Source organism: Schistocerca nitens, chromosome 1 (assembly GCF_023898315.1).
Source record: "Schistocerca nitens isolate TAMUIC-IGC-003100 chromosome 1, iqSchNite1.1, whole genome shotgun sequence".
Classification (NCBI taxonomy): domain Eukaryota; kingdom Metazoa; phylum Arthropoda; class Insecta; order Orthoptera; family Acrididae; genus Schistocerca; species Schistocerca nitens.
Genome location: NC_064614.1, coordinates 479,522,854 through 479,540,180, shown reverse-complemented (window position 1 = coordinate 479,540,180; position 17,327 = coordinate 479,522,854). Strand labels below are relative to the sequence as shown.

Below are 17,327 nucleotides of genomic sequence, written 5' to 3'. Positions count from 1 at the left end.
GCACCACTTGCATCAGTTAATTACTAGCTATTCAAAAACAAACTGACAACTATATTGAATTATAACATATTAAGCTAAGGACCACAACTGCAAAAATCTTCATATTGGTATCACAGACCATAAGGTTCGTTAGCTTCTTGATAGTTTCTAGAAAACTTTCGTTATTAAATGTGCTAGTAAAATAGCTGTATGTCGCTGCTTATCTGACAAATCTTTTAACCCTTATTATACTGTATTATGAACGATTAGTAAATACAGTGCCATACTGTTATACATTTATTTTTATTTATGGACAGTATGGTCACCTGCAGAAGACCTTATAGTGTGTAACTGGAACTCTCTCGATACATATGCAGCACTGTAAGGAAGTCACGAAAGATTTTTATATCTGTGAACAGGTGCGAACTGTATCACTATCCTTCCAAATATACATTCACAAGATTCATACCATAGCATCTTATCAGTTAAAATGTGAATTCATAATCATAATCGGACAAAAGGAAGTTTATGGAAAGTATATCACTGAAGTGCTTAAAATGTAATTTTTTGTAGATATTTTATTACATACAGCTCTCTTATGAATGATAATCACAGCCATTCATCTGACATTGCAGGCCTCCTGTTGACTCCAACATACAGCATGATACATGCTTATAATGTAACGTGGATCCCACATTTAACAAACCATAATAAAGGTGGGCTTACAGTGAAAATGAGGATCAACATTCATACGCATTACTTAACTTATGAGTACAAGCATTATTACAACAACATTACTGTACATTCTGGCACTTTGTTGGAAATGCTATATACATGTTATAATTTCATAATATACATAGCACAAATAATACAAGAAAACATATACAGTAGATTATCATACAATTGATTTCAGCCTTACCAAAGCCATTTTACATACCAGGCCCATATTTTAAAAATACACAGTATTCATTGTGATGGTACATGAAGCATCTTCAATGCATCTTCGACAACCTCAGCCATAATCTTTGGTGTTGATTCTCTCAAGTTTTCATCTATATCAAATGCATCACAATCCATATTTGTTACACATTTAAAAAGCATTTTGTACATATATTTAAAAATCCCAATAACCAATGTTATTGAAAATTTTGTACATTATGTGCAAATATAAGTTTTTAAATGAACAGAAGTTACTAATATACTTCTGTAAAACGTTAGCAACCATATAAATATGTTCTGCCACATATCAGTTCAGCTTATTGTACTGTGCAAAGATGCATAAAACAAAATGTATGCAGCACCAGTTTTCACAGATGATTGTGACATAACATTTACTTCATGGTCATCAAATTTATACCACTTATTTTTTACATCATTTTTACAATATGCTGTATAATGGCCACCTTCCATAGTTCCATAATGATTTGAGACACCATACAAACTGAAAGTCATGTGTGAATGGTTGTAACTTGATTCATTAAGATACTGTTCCATATCAAGTTTCTCAATGGGAAAATCAACACAGTTTTGTCTTTTCCGACACCAACCGTCGACATAAAACCTGAAATAAGGATGTTCAAAATGAGAATTGGCAAAGCACGCAAGCAAAGATGACAAATGATATAAAACAGTGGTACAGAATAATTATCTCATTGTTGCCAGTTTTCTTTCTTTCTTCTTTTGTTGTAAAGCAAAAAGAAAGGGAGAAAGAAAGGAGGAAAAGGTCATGCGCAACTCAATGTAAACACACAGGACAGATGAACACAACCACTAAAATAGTTTGGATTTCACAGAGAACTGTCAACTCCACAGGCTCTATTTATCTTGACAGTTTACAAACAAAAATCAATAAACCAGCAATTATTTCCATTGTGATTATTTTGTGATCTCATCAAGGCTTTTGATATCCCTATGAAAAGATTAAAGTTATGGAACAGTATGCACAACAAGACAATGTTTTTGTATCTTGTATGCCTTACGGAAAAAAGTGTGTTTCAGTCCTATGTGGATCACACAGCAATAAGTAGCATTTGATGTGTGTGGCCAGAAAATGTAATTTTTTTCAGATGATATGAGTACAAGAATGAAAGCAGTACTGGTCGCATAGCTGAAAAGGCAGTTAATGAAATATTTGACAAATTCAACAGATTATTCAAAGCAAATGAATTACCATTAAATTTTGACATGATTCAGTGCTTACACTTGAGTACTTTTCATAGAACTGCACTAGGTACAGCTCTAACAATGAAACACAAGAAGTAGAAAGTACTGAACATGTTTCTGCCAGACCTTTCTCAAAAAATAGTGGAAAGTGTGAAAATAATGCTATGACCATAAACAACTTTTACAATGGCTTCAAGGAGTTTTTTTTTTTTTTTTTTTTTTTTTAATGTGAGTAAAAATGGGAGTCTTATACATGAGTGCACATGTATTTTAATATCTTATGGGTAATGTGATGGAATTACAGACTGAACTATAGAACTTAACTTTTGGACAAACTGCTACTCCAACGAAGAGAACCTTCAATATATATATATATATATATATATATATATATATATATATATATATATATATATATATATATATATATAACAGAGGGAAACATTCCACGTGGAAAAAATATATCTAAAAAGAAAGAAAGTGATGAGACTTACCAAACAAAAGCGCTGGCAGGTCGATAGACACACAAACAAACACAAACATACACACAAAATTCTAGCTTTCGCAACAAACGGTTGCTTCGTCAGGAAAGAGGGAAGGAGAGGGAAAGATGAAAGGAAGTGGGTTTTAAGGGAGAGGGTAAGGAGTCATTCCAATCCCGGGAGCGGAAAGACTTTCCTTAGGGGGAAAAAAGGACGGGTATACACTCGCACACACACACCACACACATATCCATCCGCATATTAAGTCTTTCCGCTCCCGGGATTGGAATGACTCCTTACCCTCTCCCTTAAAACCCACTTCCTTTCATCTTTCCCTCTCCTTCCCTCTTTCCTGACGAAGCAACCGTTTGTTGCGAAAGCTAGAATTTTGTGTGTATGTTTGTGTGTCTATCGACCTGCCAGCGCTTTTGTTTGGTAAGTCTCATCACTTTCTTTCTTTCTTTTTATATATATATATATATATATATATATATATATATATATATATATATATATATATATATATTAGATACAAAGGGTGTTCAAAAAGTTCTGCTCAGTCGTCTCTAATTTTTTTTTTTTTTTTATTTATTTTGTGCAGCAGGAGAATGAATTTTTTTGTGAACATAATTGGAACATTTAGCTATAAGTTGGTATATAAAAGTATTTTCTTTTATTTACAGGTGAGCCATAATGGACCATGAAGTAGATGTCAGGTTGCAACAATGGTCGATGATGGAGTTCCACTTCAAAACCGGCGATGACTCTGCCACACTGATTCACAGGAAGTTGCGCCCTGTTTATGGGGAGGACACAGTGGATCACAGCAGTATCCAGCAGTGGTTGCAGATGTTTAAAGAAGGTGATTTCTCTCTACTGGACAATCCACGATGCGGTAGACAATCATCAACGGCAGTGAGTGATGTGAATAAGGAGACCATTGATCAAATCATCCAAAATGACAGATGTGTAATGACACGGCAGCTTACTGAAATTGACTTGTTTGTCATTGGGCAGTGTGGTATCACTGGTACAGTAACTAGGGTACAGAAAAATTTGTGTACGTTGGGTGCCTTAATCACTGACAAGAGAAATGAAAAAGATGAGGAATAATGTGTGCGAGAGTCTCACAAAGACCTTTACTGAAGAGTGGAAACAGTGTTTTGATGGCGTCATTACCCAGGATGAAACATGGTTGCTTTTGTCCGAACCTGAGAGCAAAACCCAATCCATGGAGTGGCGTCATCTGGGTTCCCCTTGGAAGAAGCAACCAAGACTTTGACGAACCGCAGGCCGAAAGGTGATGGCCTCCTTCTTCTGGGATCAGTGTGATGTCATTTTCATTTACTTTTTGGAACCTTGCTCCACAATTTGCTGGGACTGTTCCTGTTTGTCACTGAACAAGCTGTGATGTGTCATCAAGACCCACAGACCACAGCATCAGGGTCAGTTCATCAGACTACACCATGACAATGCCAAACCTGATACAGCCCTTATGACGCAGGAGAAAATCAGGAAAATTGTTCCTCATCCTTTCTACTGTCCAGACTTGGCTCTGTCTAATTTTTAGCTCTTTGGTTGTCTGAAGGCCCACCTGTGCGATAAAACATTTGATAATGAGAAAGACCTTATTTGCTGGGACAAGTGATGGTGTAAAAGTCAATCCCCAGAATTTTATCAAAGTGCATTTACATCATGGAAAGAATGTTGGGCCAGATGTGTCACAGCTTACGGAGGCAACATTGAGTAGGCTCGATGTATAGCTAAATGTTCCAAGTATGTTTACAAAAAAATTCATTCTCCTCCTGCAAAAAATAAAAAAATCAGAGACAACCATGGAAAACTTTTACTTTCTGACTGAGAAACCAAATAGCAGTTTTCGTAGTTCTAGCTTCAAAATTCCCTTAAGAGCAACATACTTTCAAAATGTCTTTCATACCCAATTTAACCTTCTTAGGAGTAGAATTTCGGACAATCTCTTCCTAAATGATTCCTACTGAATAAGATTCACACACTCTACAAACTTCAAGTTTCTATCCTCAAGTGGTTTGGGTTGGACAATGATGAGTCAGTGAACCAGTCTGACCCTATTTCACCCTCTTAAGGGTTGAATTTCCAAAAACAGTGAAACAAGTATTTTTTCCATCTCCAAATGAGAAGCCAAATATCAATTTTCAAAGATTTAGCTTTAAAAATGCTTTCACAATGAAATGCTTTCATAAAATCTTTTCACCCCCACAGGCTTAATTTGTCTAAACAGACACACTAAAAAACACCTCCATCCCCCTACTTCACTCCCTTAGAATTGGAATTTCAAAAAATTCCTTCTCAAATGATGCCTACAGTACAAGATCCACACTTTCTCCAAATTTCATTTTTGCATCCTTAGAATTTTGGGCTGGGCGATGATGAGTGAGTGAGTCAGTCAGAACATTACCTTTATATATATATGTGTGTGTGTGTGTTCAACGGTACGTACAGACATTTGTTTGATGGCGCACTGGGTCATGCAAAGAATTTTCATTTGTGTATTACACTCCAAGACAATGCAAAACCTAAGTTTTAAAGCCTTCACCCGGTACCCTACACTGTTTACGACGAAGTTGCTTCTGAACTCAACAGTTTAGAACAAATCGACATTTTGTAACCAGTTTTTGCAAGTTAGTGGGTATCTCCCATTGTGATAACAAAAAAGCGAACATGAAGATCAGACTTTTTGCTGACTTTAAAGCCACAGTTAACGCTCAAATAGTGACTGATTCCTCATCGTTTACATGAATTGATGAATCTACGGATTGCCTAGCAGGTGGACGACTCTTTTCAAAAAATTTTTTGCCGAAGACTCATCTTCAACTTCCCCTGAATGAGGAAACAAAAGAAGTTATGGTGACTAACATGCCTTCACTTAGGAAGTCCCTCACTGCTGCAATACTTCAATGCTTTCTTGACCGTGTGACATCAAAAGTTCCGTCCTGTTCAAATTGTTTAGATGATGATACTGTATCCAAGCAAACACCGGAACAGCATCTCAAAAATTTGGAGTCTTTTTAAAATTTGAGCAGACACAGAGCTCAAGTGTAATTTAATAAAATGTTCGATTTTAAAACTGAAATTGAATGCTTGGGACAGGTTATTGACACCCACGATGCTTGTTCCTCAATCAAGCATTTAGAGGCCATAAGGATATTATCTTATCTTACAAATGTACGAGAACTCCAAACTGTTCTCAGAAAAGAGAAATACTACATCAAAGTCATTTCAAATGGAGCACACGTAGCCACTCTTTGCATCACCTATGGTATAAAAATGCTCCTTTTGAATTGACTGGATAATGAAAAATATCTTTTCAAAAATTGGAACATGCATTACTGGTTTGTTCTTGTTTATGCATTTTGATCCACAAAACCAGTGGTTCTTGCAGTTGAAAACTCTTCATTTGGAACAGGGCAGTTTTATCTCACAAGTTTGGCAATACGGAATTTCCTGTAGCATTTGCATCTGAGACACTTAACAAGGTCACAGTCAACCACAGTCAGCTGTAAAAGGGAGCTTTAGCCATAATTTATGATGTCACAAAATTTCATCAATATTTGTACGATAGAAAATTTTTTCTTGTGACAGATCACAAACTGCAAACTGCTCTTTTTCATCTGTACCTGATCATAAAGCACAAAAGTTGCAACATTAGTTACCTAGTACTTTCCACTTATTATCATGAAATTCTTTATCGCCCTATGGCACAGCGTGTAATGCAGAAGCTCTGTTTCACTTACCTATGGGGAAACAATCTGGATTTCGACACACCAGAAGTTTCTTGTCTTCAAACTCATAATTCTTATTTGCAAGCACTGCAAGCTTTTTGCCAGTGATTCTCAGCGCATCACAGAGGCTACTGAACCTGAACAATTACGATTGATCAAGTACTGCATTTGGATACAGTGGAGTCACAATCCAAAAATCAATCTCACAAGGAACCCCATGAGTGCGAGTTCACAAAACGCCAATGATGTTTATGCCATTCGATGCCCTGCGTATTGTCTACTGAGCAGCCACAATATTGGCTGCTAATTGCAACAGAGGGTGGGATTGGAGATATACAATGGAGAACACAGCATGAGGCTAAGGAGCATAGTTGCACTGCTTAGTTGACAAGTGCCTCACAGCAATGCTACAGAGCTAGTGGTGCTGATACAAAGCATAGCAATGACAATGATAAACAAAGCAAAACTGCAAACTGAGGGTGTTCTATGGCTACATGGATGACACGTTCGTGATTTGGCCACATGGTGAAGAAAATCTACAAGAATTTCTTAACAACCTCAACAGCATACATGACAATATTAAATTCACCATGGAGGTGGAAGAAAACAGATGTCTGCCTTTCCTCATCATAATAAAGAAGACGACTTACGGCACCCTAGGCTATTCTGTGTACAGGAAGAAGACACACACTAACCTGTACTTTAAAGTCAGCAGCTGCAACAATCCACAACAAAGCAAATCCGTGCTCACCATCTTGGTGTGCATAATACGAGAGATGCGACAATGAGAGTCTACCTGCCAAAATGCAGCACTTGAGAAAGACTTTTTGCAAGAATGGTTATTGTGAGTCACAGATAAGATGCATATTAGAAAAGAGCAACATTAAAACTATCTTTCACTCATTGGCCAAATCAAGAATATGCTACGCTCAGTGAAGGATAACTTAAGAATACAGGCACCAGGAGTCTACAGCATCAGCTGCACATGTCGCAAACAGTATGTTGGCCAGACCCAGCGATGCATATCGCAGTGCTACTCAGCTCACATAAGGAACATTCACCTTGGCCAAACAGAGAAATCTGCAGTGGCAGAACACTGTCTCAAGGAAAATCATATGTTTGATTTTGAACAAACAAAGCTGCTGTGCAGGGTGAACGGGTTCTGGGAGTCAATCTTTGAAGAGGCTGTGGAAAAACGAGTTAATGACCAGAGGAGCCTGTGGTCCAGTGGTTATAAAGAACTTGACAGGGCATGAACTCAACACTTCACCTATAGATGACAAATAGGAAGCTTGTTGAAACGGTACCACATGATGACGCCTTGACTCAGCTGATGACCCGAGAAGACTCGATGCCATGACTTGGCTAATAAACTGAGAAGACTTCATCATTGAGATTCACTAAGAAAGTCTAAATTCGCATATAGCTGACAGTTTTTTTGCACGACATACCGCGCACACGGGCTCTCAAATTGATTCTGTATTCACAGAGGTCCAAAAATGTTTTTGATGTCATTCCTCATAAGCGGCTTCCAGCTGCATTGCTTTCCTATGGACTATTGTCTCATTTGTGCGACTGGATTCGTGATTTCCTGTCTGAGAGGTCACTTCTAATACTGTGTGGTGTGTACCCCATTATGACAAAAACTTGATGTGAAATTCAGAGGTTGGTTGGACTGAGGCTAGCTTGTAATGGCTAAGGTGTGGGTTCGATTCCTGCTGGGGGTACCTGTTTTTAACAGCCACAAATGTAACCTATTTACCTCCAGTAATGCCAAGTAAAGAGCGCAGGACTGGCACTAGATTGGGATTCAAGCTGGGATTCCAATTTTTCTCTAGATTTGAACCCTTCAAGATGATACTGCCTCATCATTTTGGGGTTTCTTCATGATGCCAAACTCCTCCAGGTCCCTACACATGGCGCGATTCTAACTATTAGTTAAAGGGAATTCAATAGTTGACACCTGTTCATGTGGGGTCAACAATGATGATATGCGTGGCACAAAACTATTCGTTGCGATACCTCTAGCCGAACATGTGCGCATCTCACTACTGGTAAAGAAACAATACATATTTCAAGTCTATTTGCGGCAGTAAGACAATAGCAAAAGGTGCCAGGTTTGAACCCTGCCAGGCAAAAATCAATTGTGTCAGTGTTTCCGATTTCAACACCATGTTGTTGGTGAACATATTTATAATCCGACATCAGATTGTGCTAAGTTAACAATTAACTTAGGTACTGGGTTCTACTCCCTGTCCATCACCACAACTTTCCTCCATGGCATTTCACACTTGTGGTATTACATACTTCTTGTGGTTACTTCTCACGGGCAATATAAGCTTCATGGTGTTCTTGGTGCAGTGCTGAATGTGTAGTCATTTACTTTCTTTTCAAGTTTGGATATTCGGTACTGCAAACAGATACTGATGAACATTTCGATATGTAATGTAACATTTTGGTAAAGTGTCAAAATACTTAAGTAATGAATTAAATTTAAAATTTAGTGAGCAAAGCACTGAATTAGATTCGAAATTTCAAGACTTGTCCAAAAATATGCACAAGAAATTTGATACTGTGGTGACAAACTTGAACAGTCAATTAAATGTGAATCTCATGCAGATCAGAACTGTGAGCACAAGTCTCACAGAGGCATACTATGAGATTTCTGATCAAGTTGGAAGGTTGTCTCAAGATGTAAAAGAGTTTAAAGATACTCACAAGAGAACCTCCCCATCGCACCCCTCTCAGATTTAGTTATAAGTTGGCACAGTGGATAGGCCTTGAAAAACTGAACACAGATCAATTGAGAAAACAGGAAGAAGTTGTGTGGAACTGTGAAAAAATAAGCAAAATATACAAACTGAGTAGTTCATGCGAAGATAAGCAACATCAAGGAGATTAGAAACGCAGGAGCGCCGTGGTCTCGTGGTAACGTGAGCAGCTGCGGAACGAGAGGTCCTGGGTTCAAATCTTCCATTGAGTGAAAAGTTTAATTTTCTATTTTCAGTTTATGTGACAAACTGCCTATTGGCTTCTGTCTCGGGTTCTTCGGCCGACGTTCATCTAATGATTTTTCTGACGTTTCGCCAACACGAGTAGCTGGCATTGTCAAAGCTTCACCCTCCATTGCCGGCAGTGGTACACCAACAGTGCATTCCTGCACCCATAACAACAACGGCCGGTACGACGCTGTCACAACAGTGTAAAGAGAAATCAGGAGGTGCATAATGGCACCAAATTCCAGCATAGAAACCTAAATAATAGGTTCCACGCTGGTTATCAGAATGGCAGGAACAGACCACACGCAGAGCAGTGGTCATCAGGCAGAAGAATGGTATCCTGTGGAGACCAAACTATCCACAGAATAATATTCCACCAAATGGAAATCACGACTGGAATCAACTTGCTTCTGAGTCGAGACCACCGAAAGGATGATCACAAACCTTGCAAAATGGGACACTACAGATTTTGGAGTGCATGGATGAGAGGCCTCGACAAACAAACAATGCGCCAAACTAAATGTAGTCTCATCGCACTCTGATTGTAGTCGTGGATATTAATGGGGACGACAGTTCTTGTAATCTGACGAGCACACTTCGTTATAATGATAATCAAGATATGTGATGAACTATGTACTAATATGATGCCATGTAGGGAAGTCTGGGTAGATCAGGTACAAGCGGCACTGAGTGGTGTAGTCAGAGGTATTCCAGTCACCATAGTGATTGACACCAGAGCTAATATGAGTGTGATGGCCATTCATTTCTTAAAAAGAATTTTGGAAAGAACTAAGGTTCCGAAACTGCTGGTAAAGAATTGTGTCGAGTCTGAACTGTGAAGAGCAGATAAGTAGGTATTGGTTTTAATAGAATTTGCGAGCAGAGCTGTTGAGTGCATGTTCCTAGTGGTTAAGAGTCTAAATTTATCTTGTTTGGTGGGAATGGAGTTCGCAAAATGGAGGAATGTGTGTCAACTTCCAATGTGGAAAGTGCACCCTATTTGTTAATGAGAAGGAGGTGAAATTGACAAGGACCGCCAGGGAAAATTATGCCAGGACCTGTCAATCAAATTAATTGATATAAATGTACTGAGGAAAGACATTACCAACACTGAAACAGAACCAGTGTCAGTCAATGCAAATCATAATCTACCCGATGTAAACATAATTTGCACCAAGGCTCAGGAATCTGAATGACTTGACGTAAAGCAAAAGAACAAACTTATGCACTTATTGATGACATATGTATATGTTTTTTCTAAGAATCCTGGTATTGTGAAAGGATACATCTATCACATGAATGTTGCTCCCCACCAAACTTATTGTAATCAAACCTATGCCACCCCATGGGCCAGTAGGGAGGTGGTGACACAAGAATTACACAAGATGCTCACATGGGACATTACTGAGACCTCATTCTCTGCCTACTGCAATCTGTTGTTCATCACAGTGAAGCCAGGAGGTGGGGTACACTTAGTTCTCGATGCATGTAACATAAACAAAATCATTGTGCTCATACGAACCAGTCTGGAAGTTCTGAAAGAGTCATTGCAAAAGTTTTCAGGTATGAACCTCCTACTGACGCTCAATCTCTGATCATTGTTCTGGTAGATCCCCTTGACAGAGGAATCTAGGAAATATACTTATTTTGTCTTCACTGGATGGTTGTACCAATTTAAGGTGCTACCGTTTGGTCTGAATGTCAGATCTGGCATATTTATTACGGCCCTCGACACCGTTCTCGGGTCGGGTTTGTTAGACTGAGTTACCATTTAGTGGACGACTTGTTAATAGCCACAGCTTCCTGGGAAGAGCACATAAAGCTGTCAAGGCAAGTTTTGTAACAGTTTTCAGAGTCAGGAGTGACTGCAAACTTAGAGAAATCGAAATTCGGCAAACAACAGATCAAGTTTTTAGGACATGTCATATCTATGGCAGGTGTAGAACCTGAGCCAGACAAGATACAGCCAAATGTCCACCGCTAATGTCACAAAAACAGCTGAAAATGTTTCTGGGCATGACATCATTCTTTAGGTGGATCATTCAGAATCAACTCTAAAGCAACCAAGAATTACTGGTTTTGTTAAACAAAATTTCTCCCTGGTCCTGATCCCCCAGTGCCCGGAAGCTTTTGACAAAACTAAAGTTGTGCCGGGCCATGCTGAGATGTTGCACCATCCCGATACGGGAAAGGATTTTTTGTTTCGTCTCAAATGAGTCATACTCAGGACTTGGATCTTATTTATTTCAGACAGTTGAGGTTTATGGCTAAACGGAAGTCCATGTCATCATGTGATGTTGCAAGTTATTACGGGATAAAATTTATTGCAGTAAGATACCTAGATGTGGAGCCTGGTGAACATACAGGGGGCTGCAAACTTGTGTCTTAGCCATGACTTATAGCACATCTGTCGCTATTAGCTAGCATGAGAATGGGCTTTTGTGTCACTTAGAACGACCTTATATTCATACCCCCTACGATTCTAAATAAAACATATTAAATATTAACATATTATTTTCAAACTTGGTATACTATTTTTTGTTATTCAGAAGTAGGTCTCCAAATTACAAAGCTGTACATATAATAGTTTCGGCGATTCAGAAAATTACCTAAAACCCACCAAACCAACACTCAGGGTGAAAAATTCATTTAGAAACGATTACAGTTTGTCTTTTGTTACCATTTGAAATCATTCACAGAGTTCTCAATATATCAAATCAATTAGTTTGAATTCTTATTTTCAAAACTTTAATTATTCTTCATTTCGTAGTATAAAAATTCAGAAAAAATTAGCATCTGTTTATTATGTTGTTGTGTGAATAAATGAGAATGAGTGAGAGTGTGTATGTGGGACATATGAAAAAATTCAATATTATATTATGTACAACATAACGTAATTGGAACATGGGAAAGATGTAATTTACCCACACTGCTGATGACACATGTTTAGGGGTGATAGTTTTTGTAAGAAGGCAGCCAGAATATTAGTTTAATGTGCAATTGTTTTCGAAATTATTTTCAAGATTCATTTTATTTTGTTTTGTTTTATTAAACATTGTGTTAGCATTGGCACTTTGGGATGACATAAATTACTTTCTGGACAGTGATTGGCTTAGGCGAGTTTTGCCATGAGAACGATCTCTAAGGATCATTCTGATTAGTCCGTCAGACTGATCAGCCAACGAGAATTAAGTAGTTCCCGCACACAGCTAGTGAGATATGCTGTGAGTGAGGCAGTATTGGGAGAGTCGCTCGCCAGATTTGGACATGGAAGGACATGTTAAATGTGATAATTCTCATTATGTTTAAAATGATATTGAGTTCCTCAAGTTTAATATGTGTGGTGACTAATGCTGATATAGTATGAACAGTTTGATGAAGGTTTGGAGCTTCGGGAGTATTTTGTTGGGAAGTTAGTCTTGTGTGAACTTTCGGCCTTTATGAAAATTCCGTGTGGTATATTCTGTATTCAGTTATGGGGTATTTGGTGAGCAGTTCTTTTAAAGAAACCCACTGAAAAGGCCCAAATGTAAAACTCATTTATAGTAGCGGATCTGTGACTGTGAGATCATGCCATCAATCGGGTCGGACTTGAGTAAATTTCTGGCTGCTTTGCATGTGAAACTGGTTGTATGAACTGTGAACAGAGAACTATAGATACGTTAGTTAGGTAAAAGCGTACTTGATAGCTCATTTTCATGTGTACTAGAAGCAATAAGAAGGCCTATATACAAATTTTTTGGAAAATTTACTGTGAGAAAAAATACACTATATCACTACCTGAAATCTTGATATATGTAAGATTGAAATGGCTGTGAGCACTATTGGACTTAACATCTATGGTCATCAGTCCCCTAGAACTTAGAACTACTTAAACCTAACTAACCTAAGGACATCACACAACACCCAGTCTTCACGAGGCAGAGAAAATCCCTGACCCTGCCGGAAATCGAACCCGGAAACCCAGGCGCGGGAAGCGAGGACGCTACCGCACGACCACGAGCTGCGGACATATGTGAGATTGCAGGAACTGAAATACTACTGGAATTTATGCGGACTTTGCAGGACAGATATTAGGCAGCATTTTCTTCAGTACTGCTTTTTCGCCATCTAGTAAGTATCTATGCTTGCAGAGTGAAGGGACGTTGAGCAGAAGCCGTACTGAGGTAGGTGGAGGTTTATTTTGAACAGTACGATGAATGATTTTTTTAACCCGCCCTGCCGCAATCAGGTTCCCTAGTAGGGTGTGGACAGTGTGTGAAACGTCACACTCGGCCCTCTCCATGGACTGGTCTCTTAAGAAGTTTCATTACTTTATCTGTGGTTGGCATGTTACAGTGTTCTGCAACCACAACACTTTCAAGTTTTCCTTTAATCTGTAGGCTACACTACCAGAGGTTAATGTGGTGGGTATTGTTCTTGCAAGAATATGATTTTGAAATTGTTTATATAAAAGCTAGTGAAAACATTATTGCTGGTGCATTATCCATGTTACCCTATGGCTCGCCCGAGTTGAATGAACTTGTAGAACAGGTGATAGATTACAAAGTGTTGCTTATGAAGGACACTGTTCAGCGATGATATTACTTACAGATGTGTAAAAACATGAAAGCACTGCAGGATACAGGTCCTAAGTGTTCAAAAGTTAAATGGTTTTGGTAATTCAGACAAATCAAAGACTGAGTCAGAATTACACCTTGCATAATGATGTGTTTTTCCACAGGAGAAATACAGACAATGAGTTGTTGTTTGTGTGTGTGTGTGTGTGTGTGTGTGTGTGTGTGTGTCTGTGTAACCCGTGCAAACCACAATCACCTGATATGGTGTACATACATGGCCTGGGGATATTGTTGTAGGATTGAGAAATGTAAATGGAAAATTGCCACATACTGTTACTTGCCGAGTCTGCACAGAAGAGTGCATCGTTTTTTTGCGAGCATGTTATATGTCAGAAGACTAAACCAATGAACCTGCCAAGTAAAATTCCCTTGCATCTGATTCTGACAAGTAACCTGGAGGAATTGCCTCAACTGACATTTCTGGGCCATACCCTCAAGGAACGGGAGGTGTGAAATACCTAGCTGCGGTTCACAGTTTATTTCAAAACATGTCTGTCTACATGTCATGAAGTCTACTGATGCTGCACCAATAGTCAAGAGGTTGAGGGATGACTACTTCCCTTGCTTTGGAACTCCCGATGCAATATTATTCGACAATGCATCAAATTTTACTAGGCGAGTTTGGTGCTCATTTCTGCATGAGCATAAAACCAAACAAATTCTGATTTCACATTTCCATCCTGAAAGTAATTGTACAGAATGAATTTTCAGAGAATTAAACCATTTTATCGGAACTACACACCACATAAGCAGACAAAGTGAGCTGATTTTGTCACCCTGTCTGAGTATATAATGAACAACCTTTTGCATCTTTCCACAGGTCACAAACCAAAAGAAATTATGCTAAACAAAGTCGAGAAAAATGAGTGAATGTCTCTGCTTCCAGTGGCCCTGAGATGTGACATCTCATGGTGAAGAGAAAAAACTCCATCTCTTGAGTCCTTGAATGCCAGTGCTGTGACATGCAAGGGAGCATATGATAAAAAAACTAGGTCAGACCCAGTGGTTTGACCTATATGAGATGGTGCTACTTACATCTCATCCTAAGCCATCCCTTCTAAAGAAATAGAACAAGCAGTGACAATTATTATACACTGGCCCATACCAAATAATGAAAATTACACACGACGGACACTTCCTCTTTGTGTACCCGAATTCGTTTAAAATCCAAGGACTATAAAGTTATGACATTTTTATCTTGTACTTTGTATACGTAAGTATCTCAATATAAAATACATAAAATGACTTGACTCTTTGTCAAATAATGCATGAATGATGGTGCTTGTTGCTCGAAGTACTGAAAGCAAATGATGTTTGTGCAAGCAATAAACTATTCACTTAAAATGATAACCTGTGCTATATTTAATGCTGATTCGTGTTTTGAGGATTGTGTCCTCCACACACCAGTTAGTGCCTTCTGCACTATAAATCTTAGTAATGTAAGTGAATTCAAGCTAATATTTTTATCTTGCCATTTGGCTAATGTGTTCTTTTATGTAATGTAAATGGTAATCTAGAATTTAGTCATTGAGGATATGGATCCTCTCATTACATGTGTTACTAGTGAGTGGAATGTCACTGTAATCACCTGCATGATGATGACTTTTGCGCCTAAATTGCAAACATTCATAACCAATCATTACATAGACTAATAATCGTTCCAAACATGGACTTAGTGGTAGTCGCTATTCCATAATTTTCTTTGAGACACAGATCTCTAGAACCAAACTATATATAGTAGTTTCAAATTTCATGAACTGAATACTTCTGTGAAATTAATTCTGAAGTACCTAATTAGTATACCAATTTTTAATTCTATGATCTCTGTGTTTACTACAGTGTATTATATAACACGTTTTTCTAAAGTGTATTTGTGTTTATGCTACGAGTATATGTATGTATGAATATTTTGCTATGTCCTGAACATGATGTGGAAAATGAGTTATTGGGTAGATGCTGAAAGTGTGTCATGTGAGGTTAGTTTATGTTGTACTGTTGTGTTGGCCAGCCTTGTTGTTTTTCTGGCTCTGGTCATTTAGCTTTGCTTTCTGTCACGCTTGGGTTTAGGAGGCTTGATGTCTCAACCTTTTATCTACATTATCTTATTTATTAGACCTTGGGCCAATTGCAAGTGTCCGACTGACTGATAAATTCCAAACTTGAAAAATAAAGCTGACTTTAACCTATGCCTTGTCTCTGAAAATCACTAATTATTTGTTAACTGACCATTTGTAATTAATTATGAAGTACAATCTTATGAAAAAGAATCTCAAAAGACTATTGTCATGATACTGGGACTATAGCGCAAATATTATGCACAGTTCCTGTGCACAAGTTATTCACAGATAGTCGTGTGACGAATTATGATGCACAGACACTCCATGAAGTGAAGAAATTCACAAACACTTTGGCAAAGCAAAACTTTCTCACCTCCGTGTGAGGCCAACAGACACGAAACAGAATAATGTGCATAGTAGTAGTGTTTACTCACACCTGCTCGGCCCCGATTGGGTACTGTATTGTGAATCCCTCGGACAATGTAATCTTCGATCTTGCAGGTAGTGCACTCTTCACAAACACTGTCACAGAATAAACATGCATGTGACGAAGTTAATAGCATGAGAACTGAAGAGTCACCTGACTGTGCATGGTAGCTGATGGGCACAGCTCAGCTATTATCAGATTATTGTCACGTTGTGTGCATTATTAAATTAAAACCTTTCTGTATGGCAGCAAGAATTTACTTACATGCCATATATGGACACTCCAGCAGTGTGTGTGGTGTCATTTTGAAATAAATGTGTGTTTAAGAGACATTTCTGCTCTCTTGAGCACTGCTGTTTGTTTAGCATTAAATGTTTTGAACACTAGTAAACGTTGAGTCAGCAGACAGCACATAGAGTACCAACTCACAGTGTACATAAAGTGAGTCCATAGTGAAGCGGATAATGATCCAAGTTTTGCATAAAACCAGAAAATGGGTCAGGACATAAGTTCAGAACATCACATTGGCAGTAAAACATGAACGAGTCTTTATCAATCACTGATGCTGGAATTTGACTTTGTTTCATGAAACCTGTCGAGTACTGCGCAAACAGTTTGCAACGCTCTGGAGCCTACCAGTGCGCGCCTGCGCTTTCGAGGTTCACGGCTCCAGCACGCTATTTTGCTGACAGTGTACGTGTAGGGGGCTGCCTGCAGTCATCAACCTGAGGAGGTGGCCTGCTCTCTTGCCGTCTCCCCCCCCCCGAGTGCTCTTCTGCTGATGCATGAAATGAAAATTTCAGCGACGAGCCTACATTGAGTTTATGTCATTTAAACAAG

At 38.5% G+C, this 17,327-nt stretch overlaps 1 protein-coding gene across 2 annotated transcripts in view; it reads right to left on the bottom strand.

The window, feature by feature from the left end:
- Window positions 1-539: 539 nt before the first annotated feature.
- The window catches only part of LOC126252129 (ubiquitin carboxyl-terminal hydrolase 8-like), a 247,740-nt gene continuing 230,952 nt past the window's right edge, over window positions 540-17,327 (bottom strand). For both annotated transcript variants that reach the window (XM_049952998.1, XM_049953013.1), the window contains one exon: window positions 540-1,540. In XM_049952998.1, coding sequence (XP_049808955.1) covers window positions 1,231-1,540 — 310 coding nt within the window. In that variant the 3' untranslated portion in view covers window positions 540-1,230. The remainder of the gene's footprint in view (window positions 1,541-17,327) is intronic.